At 46.0% G+C, this 16,121-nt stretch overlaps 1 protein-coding gene across 6 annotated transcripts; it reads left to right on the top strand.

The window, feature by feature from the left end:
• The first annotated feature begins 16 nt into the window (after nucleotides 1–16).
• On the top strand, nucleotides 17–15,057 carry EEF1D (eukaryotic translation elongation factor 1 delta). Of its 6 annotated transcripts, XM_030943059.1 has the most exons (11): nucleotides 35–131; nucleotides 2,951–2,961; nucleotides 4,463–5,619; nucleotides 7,281–7,404; nucleotides 9,074–9,145; nucleotides 12,178–12,246; nucleotides 13,333–13,429; nucleotides 13,523–13,626; nucleotides 13,842–14,078; nucleotides 14,650–14,844; nucleotides 14,956–15,057. In XM_030943059.1, exons 3-11 carry the CDS (start codon nucleotides 4,463–4,465, stop codon nucleotides 14,992–14,994), a joined length of 2,094 nt encoding a protein of 697 aa, XP_030798919.1. In that variant the 5' UTR covers nucleotides 35–131; nucleotides 2,951–2,961; the 3' UTR covers nucleotides 14,995–15,057. The 6 variants fall into 6 exon arrangements, with proteins under 6 accessions (XP_030798923.1, XP_030798925.1, XP_030798919.1 ...); XM_030943061.1 differs by lacking the exon at nucleotides 9,074–9,145; XM_030943060.1 differs by lacking the exon at nucleotides 12,178–12,246 and having other exon boundaries at nucleotides 36–131.
• The last annotated feature ends 1,064 nt before the right edge of the window (nucleotides 15,058–16,121 follow it).

The following is a 16,121-nucleotide window of genomic DNA, read 5'->3' as shown; positions in this document are numbered from 1 at the left end:
TTCGCCACCCCCCCGCGCGCCACGTGTGGTACGCGCCTCCCCCATAACCCTCCGCGCGGCGCACGCGCCCCCCTCTCTATCCCGGCGGCCGCCAAAGGGAGCGGAGGGCCCTTAAGGGGTCAAAGCTGTTGGTGAGTCCTGGTTTCCAGCCCCTTACGGCCCCTAGGAAGCCTTATACCCCCAGTTAGGGTCATTTATCCCCCTCCCTGAGCATCGGTAGGGGAGTTTTGGGGGTTTACGGAGCGTCCTTTATCCCTCTAGGGCGGGAGATGAGGGGGGGCCCTCATGATATATCGGAGGAAGGGGCTTAGGGGGGCCGTTTAGGGTGTGTAAGATTCTTTTATCATCTTAGAATCCCCAAGAAGGAGGTTGTGGTCACCCCTTTTGTTCTCTTTAGGGCACTTTTCCTGCGGAAAGAGGGATTTGGGGGTCTCCTCATAAGGAATGGGGCTCCTTCCCTGACAGTGGTGGGAAGAGGGGAATTTTGGGGGTCCTTCCTTGGATGTGAGGGTCTCTCACCCTGTTAAAGCCTCAGAAAAGGGAGTTTGGGGGGTTTTCCTATTGTCTTTAGGGTCCATTCCATTCCCCCAGAGTCCTGAGGGAGAGGATTTGAGGCGCTCTTGGCTTTTGGGATAACTCTTCCATGCCTGGAATCCTATGGAATACGGGGGTGATCCTCCATTTCCTCATGTTTTCAGTCCCTTTTCCCTTAGTAGGTCTGAAAAGGGGGTCCTGGGAGTCCTTGAGAATCCTGAAGGAAAGGATTTAGGGTGCCATTGTTTCTTGGGGTTACTTTCCCCACTTAAAATCCCAGGGAATATTGTGGTGTCACTCCCCACTCCCAGTGTTTTAGGTTCCTTTTCCCTTAATAGTTCTGGGAAGGGGCATGTGGAAACCCCTTCCACATTTCCTGTGGGGTCTCTCCTCCCCTCACACCCCAAAAAAAGAGGATGTGGGAGATCCTTTCCCCTTGCCAGGCACAGGGAAGGGGGGGATTTTAGGATTCTCCATGTCTTTGTGGTCCTTTTCCTTTCCCAGGATTTAGGAACTCTGTGTTACAGGCACGGGGTGGGTGGGGGTCTCCCTAAACCTCTGTGGTTTTTCACACAATGTGGGGACATATTCCCTGTTTTTTTGGCAATATTCCTGATGTATTAAAGCCTCACCTCTTCAAGTCTGGATTGGGGGTGGTGGGGAGAGGGATCAATGTTATTCCTGCCCGGGTAAGGAAGGGAATTTAGGGATCCCACACTTCCCCAGCTGCTCCAGGTGCCTCAAGGATCTGCTCCTCCCCCAATTCCTGGGATTTTTTTTGTCCAGTCACTTGCTGCAAAGGGAAACTGGAGCTGCTGCCATGTCCTGGCACAGAACAGCCAATCCATCCCGTATCCCAACCCCCTTGGCTGCCTTTCCAAACTTATCCTGGAGCTGGGAAACCTGGAAAATCAACTCCAGGTGCACTTGGGCTCTGCTTATCTCACCTGTCCCTCTTTCCTCATTCTGCTGTTCCCGAATTTCCGTCACCTTGGTGGGGTTTGTCTTCTCCCTGTTTTTTTGATCTCAGTGCTCAGGAGGGAGGGATCCATTTCCAAACTATTTTGGGAACGGGCAGAGGCTGCTGCTGTTGTGCTCCGTGGGGTTTTTGAAGGATTACATCCCTGCCTAAACTTGCTGAGGCTGCCGCATCGGCGTTCCCAGAAATCCCCGATGGATTTGTTCTGTCGCATCCAGGTCAGCGATGATTTGGGATTGATCGGGATCCTGATCATCACAATCCTTAGGGATGAGAAATTCCCTTTTCTGAGCTGTTTTGCTGGATTTTTTCCCTCTCCTTTTCCAGGTTTCTCCCATTTCTTCCTGACCTTCAGGTAGGATTTTTCCTCACCTGAGCTGTTCATTCCTAACTCTTTATTTTTTTCCCTATTTTTCTTGAAGGTGACACTTTCCAAGTCTTTCCTGTCTGCCAATTTCCCATATCCATGATTGTCTCATTAGGAATTTTCAGCTTGGAGCAGAAAGTTGTGGTTTTTAGGTGATCAGGGATGGGAACTGTGGTGTTTTCCTGTAATGTGGAGCTTTGTTTCATAGCCAAGGTGACGATAAGATGATGATAAGGATCTGACTTAGAGAAGAGCCAATTTTAGGGAATGAAATCAGCAGGAATTTCGGAACAGCCAAATTCCAGCTGAATTGGAAAAACCAGCAGAAGATCTAGATTTAAATGAATTAAATATTAGATACAAGTGTTAATGTTTTGATTTATTTTTATTTCCCTGATGGTTCTTGAACTCATCCTGAGTTTCTGGGCTGTGACTTTTCCCAGTGGAGAACATTCCCAACGCCACAGCGTGGTTTATAATCCTAAAACTTTGTGTTTGTGAAGGTAAAAATGGCAATTTTGAGTGGAAAATGTTGAAAGTTGATGGTTTGTGTGATTAAAATTCCTTTTTCCCAGGTTCTTCCAGGAATACTGATGGACACAGAAGAGAAATTACTCTTTTTTGTTTTTCCTAATTTCTCCTTGTTTAGAAGCTTTATTTCCTTGGAAATTTGGGGTTTTTCAGGACTGAACATAAGGTCTGGCTGCTCATGGAAGCAAAAAGGTGCTGCAGGAATGTTTGGAACCACCCAAAAATTTGGGATCCTGAATTCCATCAATACATGCCAGGACTGGGATGGCAGGTTGGGAATTCTCAGGCTGCTGGGATGGGAAAATCCTTTTGGATAACATCACAATAATATTCCTTTCGTTGTTATTAAAATGAAGATAAACTCATTGTCTGTGGTGTTGGTTCACAAACTCCATGGAGTTCTGAGAAGTTAATGAGCTCAAATTAATTAACCCATTAATTATTAATTTAATTTTTTGGCTGAGGAGCTGCTGCATCCATAGAAATTGGAATTTTTTCTCTAAATTTATCCTGTGTTTCTTTTTTTAATGCTGTCATAGGAGCAAAAAAAGTAAGTACCTTCTAATTGTTGTGTGGTTTTTTGGGAATTCTGGTAAATCCAGGAATGTCAGCACCAGTGGGATATTTATTAGACAAATTCCTGCAGTTTTCTTGGAAATCATTAATTTTGAAGAGTTTTTAAAAATTAATTTCAGCTCTGTCAATGGGAGGGAATCTCCTGGGAGTTCCTTATTATGGAATTCCCACTCCATAATTCACCTCATCCATGAGGGCTGCAATTCCAGGGCTTGGAGCTGCTTAAAAACTGGAGCAAAATCACTTTAAAAAATAATTTAATAATGGGGAAAACATTTATTCTTGAATTTATTTTAAAAAATTCAAATTTAAAATTTAGTTTAAAAAGAAATAAATTGTAGATTTTTTTGGTGCAAAATCCCACAAATTTTTTTTTTCTGATTATTTACTATAATAAATTTATTGCTATGTAAAGATCCTAAACACAAATTTATCGCTCCATAAAATAAATTCAAAAATTCCAAGTAAGCTTTAATTTTGAAGTTTCTCTTGACATTCTGAATTGAAAACTCAATTTTTAAGCACTTTCAGTTGTATCAGTTTCCCAACTCTAGGGAAAAAAAAGAAAAATCTTCTTTTGCCATTCCTAATAATTTGTCTAATTGTAATCTAATTAATATTTTAAACTCTATCAATTTAGATGTTTAAAGGCAAAACTTTAATTTAGTAATATATAAATTTAAATGGAAATATTCAAGACCCGAAAAAAGCATTTATGTGTAAATTTTAAATTCAAATCAATCAATATTAAATTAAAATTTAAATTAAAAGCAATAAATTTTAAATTTAGTTTAAATGACAATTGAAAATTAAATTGAAATTTAAAGTTAAGCCTTGGACTTGAGGCTTCCAAAATCTTCCAGGACTTATTGGAATTACAAACTTTTGAGGATATTTCATCTGTCTGGGAATTCTATTTGGCAATCTGGCGCAGGTCAACTTTTATTAATTAATAATGGAATTAATCATGAGATTTCCAGCTCCTGGACAAGTTTAATTTGCCAGTAACTTGGATTGTATCCCAAAATTCAAACCCAGTTTTTCAGCACCTACCTTTCAGCATGAAAACCCAATCAGAATTAAACAACAACCTCCAAAAACTCAAAAATTTGAGCCACTTTTTCCAAAATTTTGCCTAATTGGGAATAAGTAACAATTAATTACTAATCCACTAACTTGGAATAATATCCTATAATTCCCAAGGATTTGAACAAAATCTTGTGGGTTTTTTTCTGCCTTAAAATTTCTAATAATGGGAATTCTTGGCAGGAATATTTTAGGAGGAAAGCGGTTTCGGCCGCATTGAATTCCTTGGAATTCAAACTTATCCCAAAAGGGAGAAATAAATGGAATATTTGCGCTTTTCCCCGGGAATATTAATGGATAAAAACATCTCCTGCATGCCCTTGCTTTGCTCTGCTGCCACTACATTTGTTGTGCTTATCTCTCCATGCTGCCCGTTTATTTTCGGGAAGATGAGGACACGGAAAAATCCCTGCTCCGCAGACAAAGTTTGGCTGGAAAAACACCGGGACGACGAGGCCGAGCGGGAAGCGCCGGAGCGGGAAGTGCCGGAACCCGAGGCCATCAACGGGATCTGCCACGAGGATTCCATCGAGGGGGAGCTCAAGGGGGACCCGAAAAAACCCAGGAATGGCAAAAAACAGCGGAAACGGAAGCGCTCGCCGAAACCCAAAGCTCAGGATTCCAAGCTGGAGGCGATCCTGGCGGGAATGTCGGCAGAGCACGTGTGGTTTGACAAGCCCTTGTATGACCGCGCCGAGAACACCTACAGGATAAAACTAGCAGGTTCCCAGAGTTGGGAATCACCTGAGACTGGAAAAGTGGCTCAGGAATCTCCTGCCGTGGCCAGGTCGAAATCCAGCCAAGATATTCCCAAGGGAAGGATGCTCCCGATGTGTTCCCATGGAAGCCTGGCCGCCTGTCACCACGTTGTCCAAGGGGTTTGGATCAACAAGCTTGACTTCGATAAGGCCGAGAGGGCGTTCATGGAGAAATCCCAGTTTTTCCTTCCTCCCAACGTCCTGGCCATCCCGTCCGTGTGGGCGAATTCCAGGCTGGGAACGCCGGATGAGGGCTACGGCACGGCCTTGCCCACTCCTGCCACTCCAGGCTTGGCTCCCGGCATTCCCAACTCTCCCGTGGCCTCCTCTCCCAGTTTGCCCAGCTCTGACCAGCAGACGGTCAATGGGAAGCCGCAGATTTCCAACTGGGAAGTTCTGGCATCTGAGGTGTGGCTGGAAAAGCCTCTCTACGATGATGCTGAGAAGAATTTTTATGAGAAGATGTTGGATGGGCATCCCTTGGATAAAACCCAACAGCAGCAACGTGGCTGCCTGGAAGCATCCAAGAACCACAACCCTGGGAAACAAATGGGAATCACCTCCACCAATCCTGAGCTCCCCGATATTCCCAAGGAAAATCCCACCTGCTTTTTCCTGCACAAGGACAGCGAATCCGTGTGGCTGAATAAGGTGACCTACGACAGGGCTGAATCCCGATATTTTGCCCTGGAAGCAGCCAGAGCAGCAGAGAAAACAGGGATCCAGGAATCTGCTGCAGAAAATCCCTCCCATCCAGCTGCTCCGAACAGTCCTGCTCTGGAAACGAAGTAGGAGAAGTTTTTTTGGGGGTAACACCCATGAAAAAAAAAAAACCAAACAAAAAACCAGCCAGGTCGGGGTTGAGCCAGAAGGAATTTGCATGTGGAGAAGACTGGGTGGACTTGGAGATGATCCCAGTGGGCAGGGAGCAGGGGGGAAAATCCTTCAAGGAATTTCCCTTCTCCTGAGGAATTCTGGTGGATAAAGGCTGTGATTGTGTGGAGCTAGAGGTTGAATGTTTAAAGGCAGGGCTGGGAAGTGAGCTCATTATCCCCCTTTTTGCATGGATACAGCACCATCCTCCTTTCCATCCTCTCATTCCATGTGAAAATCAACATCATAACCAGGATCCAGCTTGAAGAAGGTTTGGAAGTGACTGGAATACAATTTAGGGAATCAGTCTGGAGCATGTGCTGTAGTTTGGTTTTTTAAGGGAATTTATATTAAGGCTGTTGATTTTTGGAATGCCCTTGGATCTTCTGCAAAGGCAGAACTAAGGTAGAGATGGATATTCCTGGAAAAAGAGACTCTTGGAGCATCCATCCTTATTTCTGATATTTCTGGTCCATGAATTTTGTTGGGATTTGTTGGAAAGCTTTTAGGATCTTTGTGTCAAGGGATTTAGGGGTCAAATACCTTTCACCTGGTCCTGTTTGGGACAATTTCCTTTTTAGTTGGTCATAAACGGATATTTGGGAAAATCCACGTGTCTCTGTAAAAAAGTGAGATAAATTTGTCTGTATTTGAGATTTTCTGTAAGTGAATTCCTGGTTGGAATTCCAGCAGGTCCTGGAGATTTGGGTGTGGAAAGTGGTTTTGCTGCAGTTCTTGTGTCTGGTGGCCTGTGGTCTCTTCCAAGTGGGTAGATGAGATAAGGAGGGATTTGATTTTGGGAAAATCATCTGTGGCTTCCCTGGAAGTGTTTTATGGAAAACTATGGGATTTGGGATGATGAGGAGAGTTTTCTTGTGCTGTGGTTTTCTTGTGCTGCTCTCCACCTTCTCAAACTCCTGCTGCCTCTGTCCCTCTCCCTTGCTCGAATTCAGGGCACTTCCTCTTTTCCTCTTTTTTGAGGGCTCTGTTTCCCTTCAAATTAAGAATTTAACCTACCTTTGCTCCATAAAAATTCCCCATTTCCCAGCAGGATTTGGAGTTTTTTGCTGTTTTTCCATGTAGTGCCAGGTCTGTCCCCTCCAAGTGTTGCTGATTTTTAATCAAGATTTCCCAGTGAACTTGTGGATGTCCCATCCCTTGAAGTATCCAGGGAAAAGTTAGATAAGGCTTGGAGCAACCTGGGATAGTGGAAGGTGTCCCATGGCAGGAGGGTGGAACTAAATTATCTTTATGGTCTTTTCCAACCCAAACCATTCCATTATTTCAATTCCCTTTTTATTCTCCTACCCAAGACATTTTCCTTAGCATGAACTAGAAAGTCCTGGTTTTTAGGAATTTTTTTTGTGTGTGGAATAAAGTCAGGATCAGCTGATTCATCCCATCCCCACTCCTCACCAGGTCAGGCAGGTGGGTGATTAATCTGTCCTGCTTTTTTAAGAGGATCCCGGATACTTAAATCCGCAGCCAAGCCGAGCTGCAGGCACAGAACCCGCTCCTGATGAGCTGTTAACCTTCAGTCCTTGCAGGAATTCACTTTTTGTGGATATTTTCCCAGGAAAATGGCTGTGGATTACTTCCTGCACGACAAGATCTGGTTCGAGAAGTTCAAATACGACGACGCCGAGCGAAGGTTCTACGAGCAGATGAACGGCCCCGTGGGTGGCCCCTCCCGCCAGCAGGTAATTCCCAATCCCAGGAATTCCAGAGTAAGTCAAAGGACATGATCCACCTGGATTTTTGTGGGATTTCTGCTCTTTTTTTTCTATTTTTTCCCCCAAGTCTTCCTGGAGTTCTCTAAGCTGTTTAAGACCCATTTGTTTTTTTTTAATCCACTGTTTTCTGTGCAATCTAAAGGATTTGATCCCAAGGAACTGGGAGATCAGGTGCCTTTCTAATAGGTGAACCAGTCCCAGCTTCCAGCGGTTATCCTTAATTTTTCCAGGCTGCTGGGATCTGTGGGGGCACAATTTGAGCTGGAAATCCCCAAATCCCCAATTTTATTGGCAAAGAGCATCCCTGCCCCCCTTCATCCAGGGGAAATTCTGCTTTGCTTCCATTTTGGAGCAGTCCTTTGGAATATTCCAAGGGAATACAAACCTAAAGTTTGAGCAGAGGCACCACAGCTGCAAAGATTTTTTTGGGGGAGGGGGGGATTTTTTTATCCCTCTCTTTGTGCTCCTGGAAATATTCCAGGTGTTCCAGTGGAAGACTCTGTTCGTGGTACCGGTGAGTTGGGGAGGGGAAGGTGGAGGGGGGAAGCATGATCCTGCTGAGCTGAAATATTTCCAGCTTCAATGTTATCCCAAAATTATTCCTGTTCCAAGGTTCAGAGCTTTCCTAACCTCTTCCTGCTCCTAACTGCTTGTGCCTTTGGAATGCTGAGTGTTCAGTGCCTCTTTCCAAGTGTTCACGGGGAAGCTTTTTGCTGAAATTTTAACTTTTAGGCACATTCCAGCTATTCCTGCTGCCCATCCTGGCTTAGGTGCTGGCACAGCACCTAGGAGACTGGGAATGAAAAAAATTGGGAGTTCTGGATGAGTGCTGGAAGTGGGTTTTGGAGTGAAAACCTCTTGGAACAGTTCGACTATTTCAAGGCACATCGGGAGCTTGCAGTGAAGGAGTTTGGCCTGGGAGAGGTGGTTTGAAGGGTGTTTGGAGGAGTTTATCAGCCACTTCCCCCATGGAAAAATACCCTTAAAACCTCCTTGGAAGTAGCAGGGAGTGGAGCCCATCTGGATGTGTCCAGGCTGTTTCTGTTTCATTTTCTGTTTAACTCAGGATTTGGGGGTTTGTGGGAAGTTTCACATCTCGGGTCTTGCTGGTGGGGGTTGCAGTCTGGGAAAGGCAAGGAGTGAATGGATGATGGAATTTCCAGGGAGGGAATCTTGAAATCCAGGCTAAGGCATGGCAGCAGGAGCATAGGGAAAAAATTCCTGGTGTTCTGGGTCCCACCACTCTGGATAGAGCAGAGTCAGGGTTGTCACTTCCTGCCTGAACTCAGGTAATAATATGGAAAAATCCTGTTGGGGGCTGGGTTTTTAAGGAGTTCTGGAGTCACTCCAGCCTTCTGGCAGCATCCCAAACTTTTCAGGGTAATTATAGGGAATTTAAAAGCTCTTTGACTGGATGATCCTGGACACGTGACCAGGGACTGCCCAATTTAGCCCCAATCCTTAAAGCAAAAATCACTGAATCATGGAAAGGACAATTCCCAATTTTCCCAATTCCCTCGCTCCTCCTTCTTTCATTGTTGTTTTTTTTTTTAACTTCCCTGATGAATTTTTTTTTCCCATGTTTTAATATTTTTTTTAAAAAAGAAACTCTTGGTTCTTTCTGCGCTGTTTGCAGGAGAACGGAGCCAGCACGATCCTCCGCGACATTGCCAGAGCCAGGGAGAATATCCAGAAATCGCTGGCCGGAGTGAGTACCCAAGCTCTCACCAGCTGGCTGCCTGCATCCCATTTTTTTGTTTTTTTTTTCTTTTTATGGAATTCTAATCCCATAGACCATTTGGCTTCTTGGTTGGAAGCTAGAGGAGAAGACCAAGGTGTGCAGCGCCGTGTGCCACCAGCTCCGCCCTGTCCCCACGTGCTGCTCACCTGCAGCGCTGCCAAAACTGGATTTGGGTTAAAAGAATTCCCTGAATTGGGCTTTTCCTTCCCTTTTTTTTTTTTTTCCTTTTTGTTTTTTTCCTGGTGGGATGTTCCCATGGGTCGTAACTAACAGGTTCCAACTCGCTGAGCGCGTGGCTCTTTTTTGGGATACACTGGGCTGCCACCTTCTCTTCCCTGTTTTGCTTCCAGTTTAGGGAATGTGAAAAAAAAAAACCAAAAAAAGTTGTGTTTTCCATCTGCTGCATCCAGGGAATTCAGCTTGGCTACAAACTCCGAGACTGGAGCATCCTGGAGAAGCTCAGGAATGCACTTTGTGGAGGTGTTTTTGTGCTGAGTGCAGACAAGACCACTAAAAAAAAATCTTCATTTGTGTAAAAGGAAGTTAAAATACCAGTGAGTGGTTTTATGGGAAAATCCATGGAATTCAGCTCAGGTGTCTTGATTTCCTGCCTTTGTAGTGGGACTCCCAAAGTAATCCATCCATTATTTGGCCTCATAATTCCCAAGCACCCTCAGTTTCTGTCTTTGATCAGGCAATAACAAGGAATTCCCCCTTTCCAAGGGGAATATTCCATATTCCTCCTTACACCAGCAGAAAGGAGCCAGACATTTGGGATGAATATAAAGAATCAGGATTTCAGTCAACAGCTTAATGAAAAAATTTCCTGAATTGGCTCATTTTATTAAAAAAAAATATGGCTAAAGGAGGCCCCCATGCCAAAGAGACTATAAAGTTCCTTTGGGAGAAACTTTTGGAATTGGGCAATGGGCAGGGAATGTAAACCCAGATCACCTGGAAGTGCTGCTCATCCTCACCTTCCAGAGTGTTTTGCCAAAGATGAGGAATTTCTTTCCTGACTCCTGTTAAAGAGCTTTTTTGAGAGAGAATCCCAGAAGTTTGCATCATCCAGGTGCTGTAACAGGGAATTGGTAAAGCAACAGCCCAAAGCCAGGACAGGAATTTTGGGATATAAATTATTTGGAGATGTTGTTGGGGATTAGAGTTGGATGTAAGAAATTGCTGGATATTTTTTGTTCCTGGGGAAGGGGTTGGATCCTCCACGTAGCTGGAAAATAGTTGGAATATCCCTCAAGGGTCATCATTAATGTTGGGTAACCAGGCTGGACTTTAGGACATTCCTAAACTTCTTCCTTGCATTCCCAACCCCCAAATTTACAGTGTGTGATCCAGAGAAAAGTGGGAAGAGCAAAAATCCTGGGATTTTTGTCTTTCCTTCCTCCAGAGTTATTGTCAGGAGTCTAAGGATATTGCAAGGGAAGAGCTGGCTGTGAAAAACTGGGAAAATGGGAGTTTAGTGCTTTTTTGCTGGGAATTTCAGGCTGGGATTGTGTCATAAAACGTAGGAATGAGCACTTGGAATATGATGGGAGTCTGGAGTTCCTTGATTATGAGGAAAAGCAGGAAGTAGAACAGGAAATTCCACCTGAACATGGGAAAAATTTTATTGTCTGATATTTAAAATGTATTTTGTGGATTCAAACTTCAGGGAATAACAGATGTTTATATACCAAGTTGTTAGTCCAAAGTCCAGTTTTGTACCTGTCATAATTCCCAGGGATTTTATTTCTTTGGATAATTAACTTTATGCACAATTCCAGCTTGCCCAAGCAGTTCAGCTGTCCAGAATATTTGAGATAGGCCTCAGCTTTGAGGTGGGTTCAGCACAAAAATTATGGCTTAAAAATAAAGGATTTGAGGGCTTTATACAAGAGTGCAGAGGAAGGGAGGGAAGTGATGCTGTGGAACTCCCCACCCTGGGAATTTTGAATTCTTATCCCTGATAAAATTCATGGATGCTTGTGTGGAGCTGGAAGTTGGAAGAGGGAGTGGGTTTTGTGTGCTATAATGGAGCTATGGTGTCCTCATTCCCAAAGCTTGGAGCATCCTCTCCTCGGGGAAGATCTCAGTCTTATAAAGGCAAATTTTCCATAATTTTTGAGGACCTGGGACATGGTTGTGCCTCTTGCATTGCCTTATGGGTTCCAATTAAGATCTCTTGATTGCTTCAGCTTGGGACAGGTATCCCTTGTTCTTCCCATGCTCTTGCCTCTTTTTTTTGAGGAATTATTATTGACAGGGAAGAAAAATTTCCTGTCCCCATGCTGGCACTGCTGGGGCACCTCCAATCCTGGGATCAGTTTTGGGTCCTTATGACAAAAAGGACATTGAGGGTCTGGAGTATTTCCAGGGAAGGGAATGGATTGGGAAGGGTCTGGAGAGCCAGGAGCTGCTGTGGGAGCTGAGAGGGCTCAGCCTGGAAAAAAAATGAGGTTCAGGGAAAACCTTCTCACTTCCACAAATCCCTGACAGGATTCCAAGTTTGGAATCATGATCTACTCCCAGGGAATGACAGGATGAGAGGAAACCACCAGAGGGGAAATTTAGCTGGAATATTAGGAAAATTCCTCACAGAAAGGGCTGTCCAGCCCTGGCACAGAGGTGGAGTCCCCATCCCTGGAGGGATTTGACATCCCTGCGGATGTGGCACTTGGGGATGTGCTCAGTGGTGGCCTTGGGGGAGCTGTTGGACTCGATGGCCTCAGAGGGATTTTCCCACCTCTGTAATTCCATGATTTCCATCCTTGGAGCATCAGGGCTGGCATGGTGTGATGAGCCCACAGCGCTGCACGAGCTCCCTGCACACACCGAGATGTTCGTGGAGAAGATCCCAGAATTCCTGGGGGAATGTTTGCAGTGCAAGGCTGCTTCCCACTGCTCCCTAACTTCCCCTTGCATGCGGCTCTTCCCTGTGCTTGAGTTCCCTCTGGAATTGCAAAACCTTTTCCCATCTTCCCAAACTTTTTCCCACCCTGCAGCAGAAGACCCCTGCTCGGAGCAAGGAAGCTCCTTGTGCCCGTCCCAAGAAACAGTCGGGACGCTCCTCTGTAAGTGAGCCGTGCATGGATGGAGCCTGTGGAAAAACGGGAGAGGATCTGGTGGGACGAGGATGGAGCAAGTTCTCCTTCCTCAGGGTTTGTCCTTTGGCACTGGGATAAACCTGGATAATGGGATTTCATCCCACCTCTGTGTCCAGGGAGCTGCGCTCACCTTCCTGAGCCTGAATCCACAGCTGAGGCATCGGAGATGGAATTTTTTCCTGGCCCTTTGATATTTCCCAGCCTCATCCCTGGAAGTGTCCAAGGCCAGGTTGGACAGGGCTTGAAAAAGCTTGGGATAGTGGAACATTGGCTGGATGATCCTTAAAATCCCAACCTAAACCATTCCATGATTCAGACCTTTCTTCCTTGTGCCTTGTATTCTTCATCTTATTCCTGCTTTTCCCTCTTTCCATTTTACGTGACTGCTGAGATTCCACACTGGAATAAAAGAGAATAAATTATTCTCTCTTCACTTAGAAGTGACAACTCAAGGGCAAATCCTGTTATTTTCATTCCCTTTGTTGCCTGAAACTGATGGATAAGGAACCTCCTTAGCATTAAAAAAAAAAAAAAGAAAAAGCTCTTTTTTTTTGCTGTCAAAAAAATCCATTGAAACCAGAGTTGGAATAATTATTCCCTCAGGATGTGTTAAAGCAGATTGAAATTGTTAGGAATTTATGGCTGGGCTAGGGAAGGTGGGAGTGTAGAATTCCTGGGATCTTTCCAGCTTTCCCAGTGTTACCTTAGGCAGGTCATTCCTGTCCCTCAGTGGGTTGGGAGAGGAGAGCAAGATTTTTAAGGGGTTTGGTGTGAAATTTTATGTGGTTTTAGTGGCATTTTGGGATCTGAGAGTGGGAAGAGTGATTTTTTCCTTTGCTCCTTGGTGCCAGCTGAAATTCCTTGGGATTTAGTCCATGCTTAATTTTATAGAGCTGCTCCATTAGTTTCAATCCTAATTTAGAGAAAATATCCTTGGTTTTAGTTCAGCTCCTGAACTTCCTCTCTCCCTGAAGACATGACTCTGCTTTGCTTCATGGATTTTTCAGGACGAGGGGAAACAACTCAATTTCATCCTGGTTTTCCTTGTTGCAGAGTGCAAGCACAACCTCCCCTGGAGCTGCTGGTGACCAAAATGAGCTCCTGTCCCGAATTTCCCACCTGGAAGTGGAGAACCAGAACCTCCGCAGTGGTGAGTGGGAGAATTCCTTGTCCTGCCTGGAGACCTGACATGCTACTGGGAATTTAAGGTCATTTTTCCTATTTTTCCCTCTTTTTTCCCCAGTTGTTGCAGACCTCCAGATGGCCATTTTCAAGCTGGAAAGCCGCCTGAACGCTCTGGAGAAATCCTCAACTTCCCACCAGCCCTCATCTGTTCCTCCAACCCAGGTGAGCAGTGGAAAAATGCTGGAATTTTTCTCTAGGAATTACAACCAAAGATCCGTGTGGAGAACCGTCCTGTTTTGGTAAATCCATATAAATCCCACAGCGTGTCCTGGTCAGCGGAGGTTCCCATTCCTGAGCTTTTCTTGGCTGCTCTGCTCCAACTCCAGGTTAATCTTTTCCCTCTTTTTCCCTTTAAAAAAACCTCGGATCCGGTGAAGAAAGTGGAACCGTTCAGCGTTCCCTCCAAAAAAGTGGAGCTCCCGGCCAAGAAATCCGAGCCAGCTGCTGCTGAGGAGGATGAGGATGATGACATTGACCTTTTTGGGAGCGATGATGAGGAGGAAGACCAGGAAGCTGCCAAGGTCCGGGAAGAGCGGCTCCGGCAGTACGCGGAGAAGAAGGCCAAGAAGCCGGGACTCATCGCCAAGTCTTCCATCCTGCTGGATGTGAAGCCGGTGAGTGGCCTTGGGAATTTGGGAGCTCTGGGAGTGGGGCTGGGAATCCTCTCTCGTCCAGGTGGATGGTGGTGGCACCTGTGGAATTCCAAACAAGGGCTCGGAGCCGGGTGGGATTTGTTGCCGTGGAAGCCTGGAATGGGTTTGGATGGATGGGACCTTAAATCCCATCTCATTCCATAGGCAGGGATACTTTCCACTATCCCAGGTTGCTCCCAGCTGGCCTTGGATACTTCCAGGGATAGGGCAGACAAAGATTTTATGGGAATTCCACTCCAGGGCCTCACCGCCCTCCCAGGGAGGAATTTCTTCCCAATATCCCATCTTTTCTTACCCTGTTACAGTTTAAAACCATTCCCACTTCTCCTGTCACTCCACCCTTATCCAAAGTCCCTCTCCAGCTTTCTTGGATCTCCTTGAGGCACTGGAAGGGGCTCTGAGGTCTTCTGGAGCCTTCTCCAGCCAAAAAAGGGCACTTTGGATCAGTGGTGACATTCCCAGAGATGTCACCCTTGGAGCTGCTAATGATCTCCAGGAAAACCCTAAAACCTCCCAATTCCCACTTTTCCAGTGGGATGACGAGACCGACATGGCCAAGATGGAGGAGTGTGTCCGGTCCATCCACATGGACGGGTTGGTGTGGGGAGCCTCCAAACTGGTCCCAGTCGGATATGGCATCAAGAAACTCCAAATCCAGTGCGTGGTGGAGGACGAGAAAGTCGGGACAGACATCCTGGAGGAGGAGATCACCAAGTTTGAGGACTACGTAAGTCTTGGAATGGGATGTGGGAAGGGCCTGGAAGCCATGGGAGGGGGGTTAACTCAGGTGTGTTTTCCTGGGAACACGTGGATGACTCCAGCTTTTGTCCCCTTCCAGGTGCAGAGCGTGGATATTGCTGCTTTTAACAAGATTTAGAAGGGAAAACTGTATCCCCCTCATCCGAACCTGGAATTAATAAAGATGAACATTGGGAGTGCACGTTGGGTCGTGGGTTTTTCCCTCGAGTGCAGCTTCTCCAGGGGGATTTGATGGGAGATTTTGGGATATTGGAGCAACCTGGCCTAGTGGAAGGTGTCCCTGCCCATTGCAGGGGATTGGAATGAGAGATATTTAAGATCTTTTCCAACCTAAACAATTCCATGATTCCCCCATCCTTCATGGAAGGAAAGAACTCAAGACATGGACCTGAATTTTGGGGCTGGAATGAAGGTCTCAGGTTGTTTCCAGCCACCTTTCCCAAGGTTTAGAGACCCCAGTCACTCCCTACAAAGAAAACCAGGATGAATAACCAGGAAGCATCCAGGAATTGCTGGATTTCATCCCTCTTTTCCCACTGACTCCCTGCCCAGGTCACTTTAGCTGAGCGTGGCCTGGCGAGGGCACGGGTGACATTCCTGACTTTGGGAACACGAGGTCTGTCCCAGTGCCAGAGTCCAAGGTCTGGGGCCGCCAAGGGACACTGGAAGCTCCATGGGACGGTGCTGTGAGGGGACGGGTGACATTCCTGACTTTGGGAACACGAGGTCTGTCCCAGTGCCAGAGTCCAAGGGCCACCAAGGGACACAGGAAGCTTCATGGGATTGTGCTGCAAGCCTGTTCCTTGTCCTGGTGTGGCCAGTCACTTGATATGTGACACGTGTCCCTCGCAGGGTCCTGCCACCCCCAGAGCGCTGCTAGGAGTGCCCCTTGTCCCCTGTGCTGCCATCCTGAGTCCCTGCTGGTCCAGGCGGTGCCACGTGTGCCTTCTGTGTCCTGTCTCTGTCATGTCACCACCCGTGTCCCCCATGGGCCACCATCCCTGTGCCGTGTCCCCCTTGATGCTAGCGGTTTATATGCAGACACAAACAGGACGGGGGCTGCTAGGAGAGCGTCTTGAGCTGTTTATTTTTTAGCATCACTTTTATTACATGATTAGAATAATGGAGCGATGCGAACAGCTCGCTGTCTGAGCAGCAAGCTAAAGAAACTTAATGTTACAACATACCATAAACTCTTCTCAGCTAATTACACAAAGCAAAAGCATATTGACAGTAATTCTATCC

This window comes from Camarhynchus parvulus, chromosome 2 (genome assembly GCF_901933205.1).
Source record: "Camarhynchus parvulus chromosome 2, STF_HiC, whole genome shotgun sequence".
NCBI lineage: Eukaryota > Metazoa > Chordata > Aves > Passeriformes > Thraupidae > Camarhynchus > Camarhynchus parvulus.
This window is presented reverse-complemented; position numbering and strand designations above follow the sequence as displayed.

What these genes read in the sequence shown, in the direction of transcription:
- EEF1D (XM_030943059.1), top strand. Translation starts at nt 4,463, where the DNA reads ATGAGGACACGGAAAAATCCCTGCTCCGCAGACAAAGTTTGGCTGGAA. An exon ending in TCCAGAAATCGCTGGCCGGA is followed by an intron (nt 9,146 to 12,177) that starts GTGAGTACCCAA and finishes CCCACCCTGCAG; the next exon opens with CAGAAGACCCCTGCTCGGAG. An exon ending in AACAGTCGGGACGCTCCTCT is followed by an intron (nt 12,247 to 13,332) that starts GTAAGTGAGCCG and finishes TCCTTGTTGCAG; the next exon opens with AGTGCAAGCACAACCTCCCC.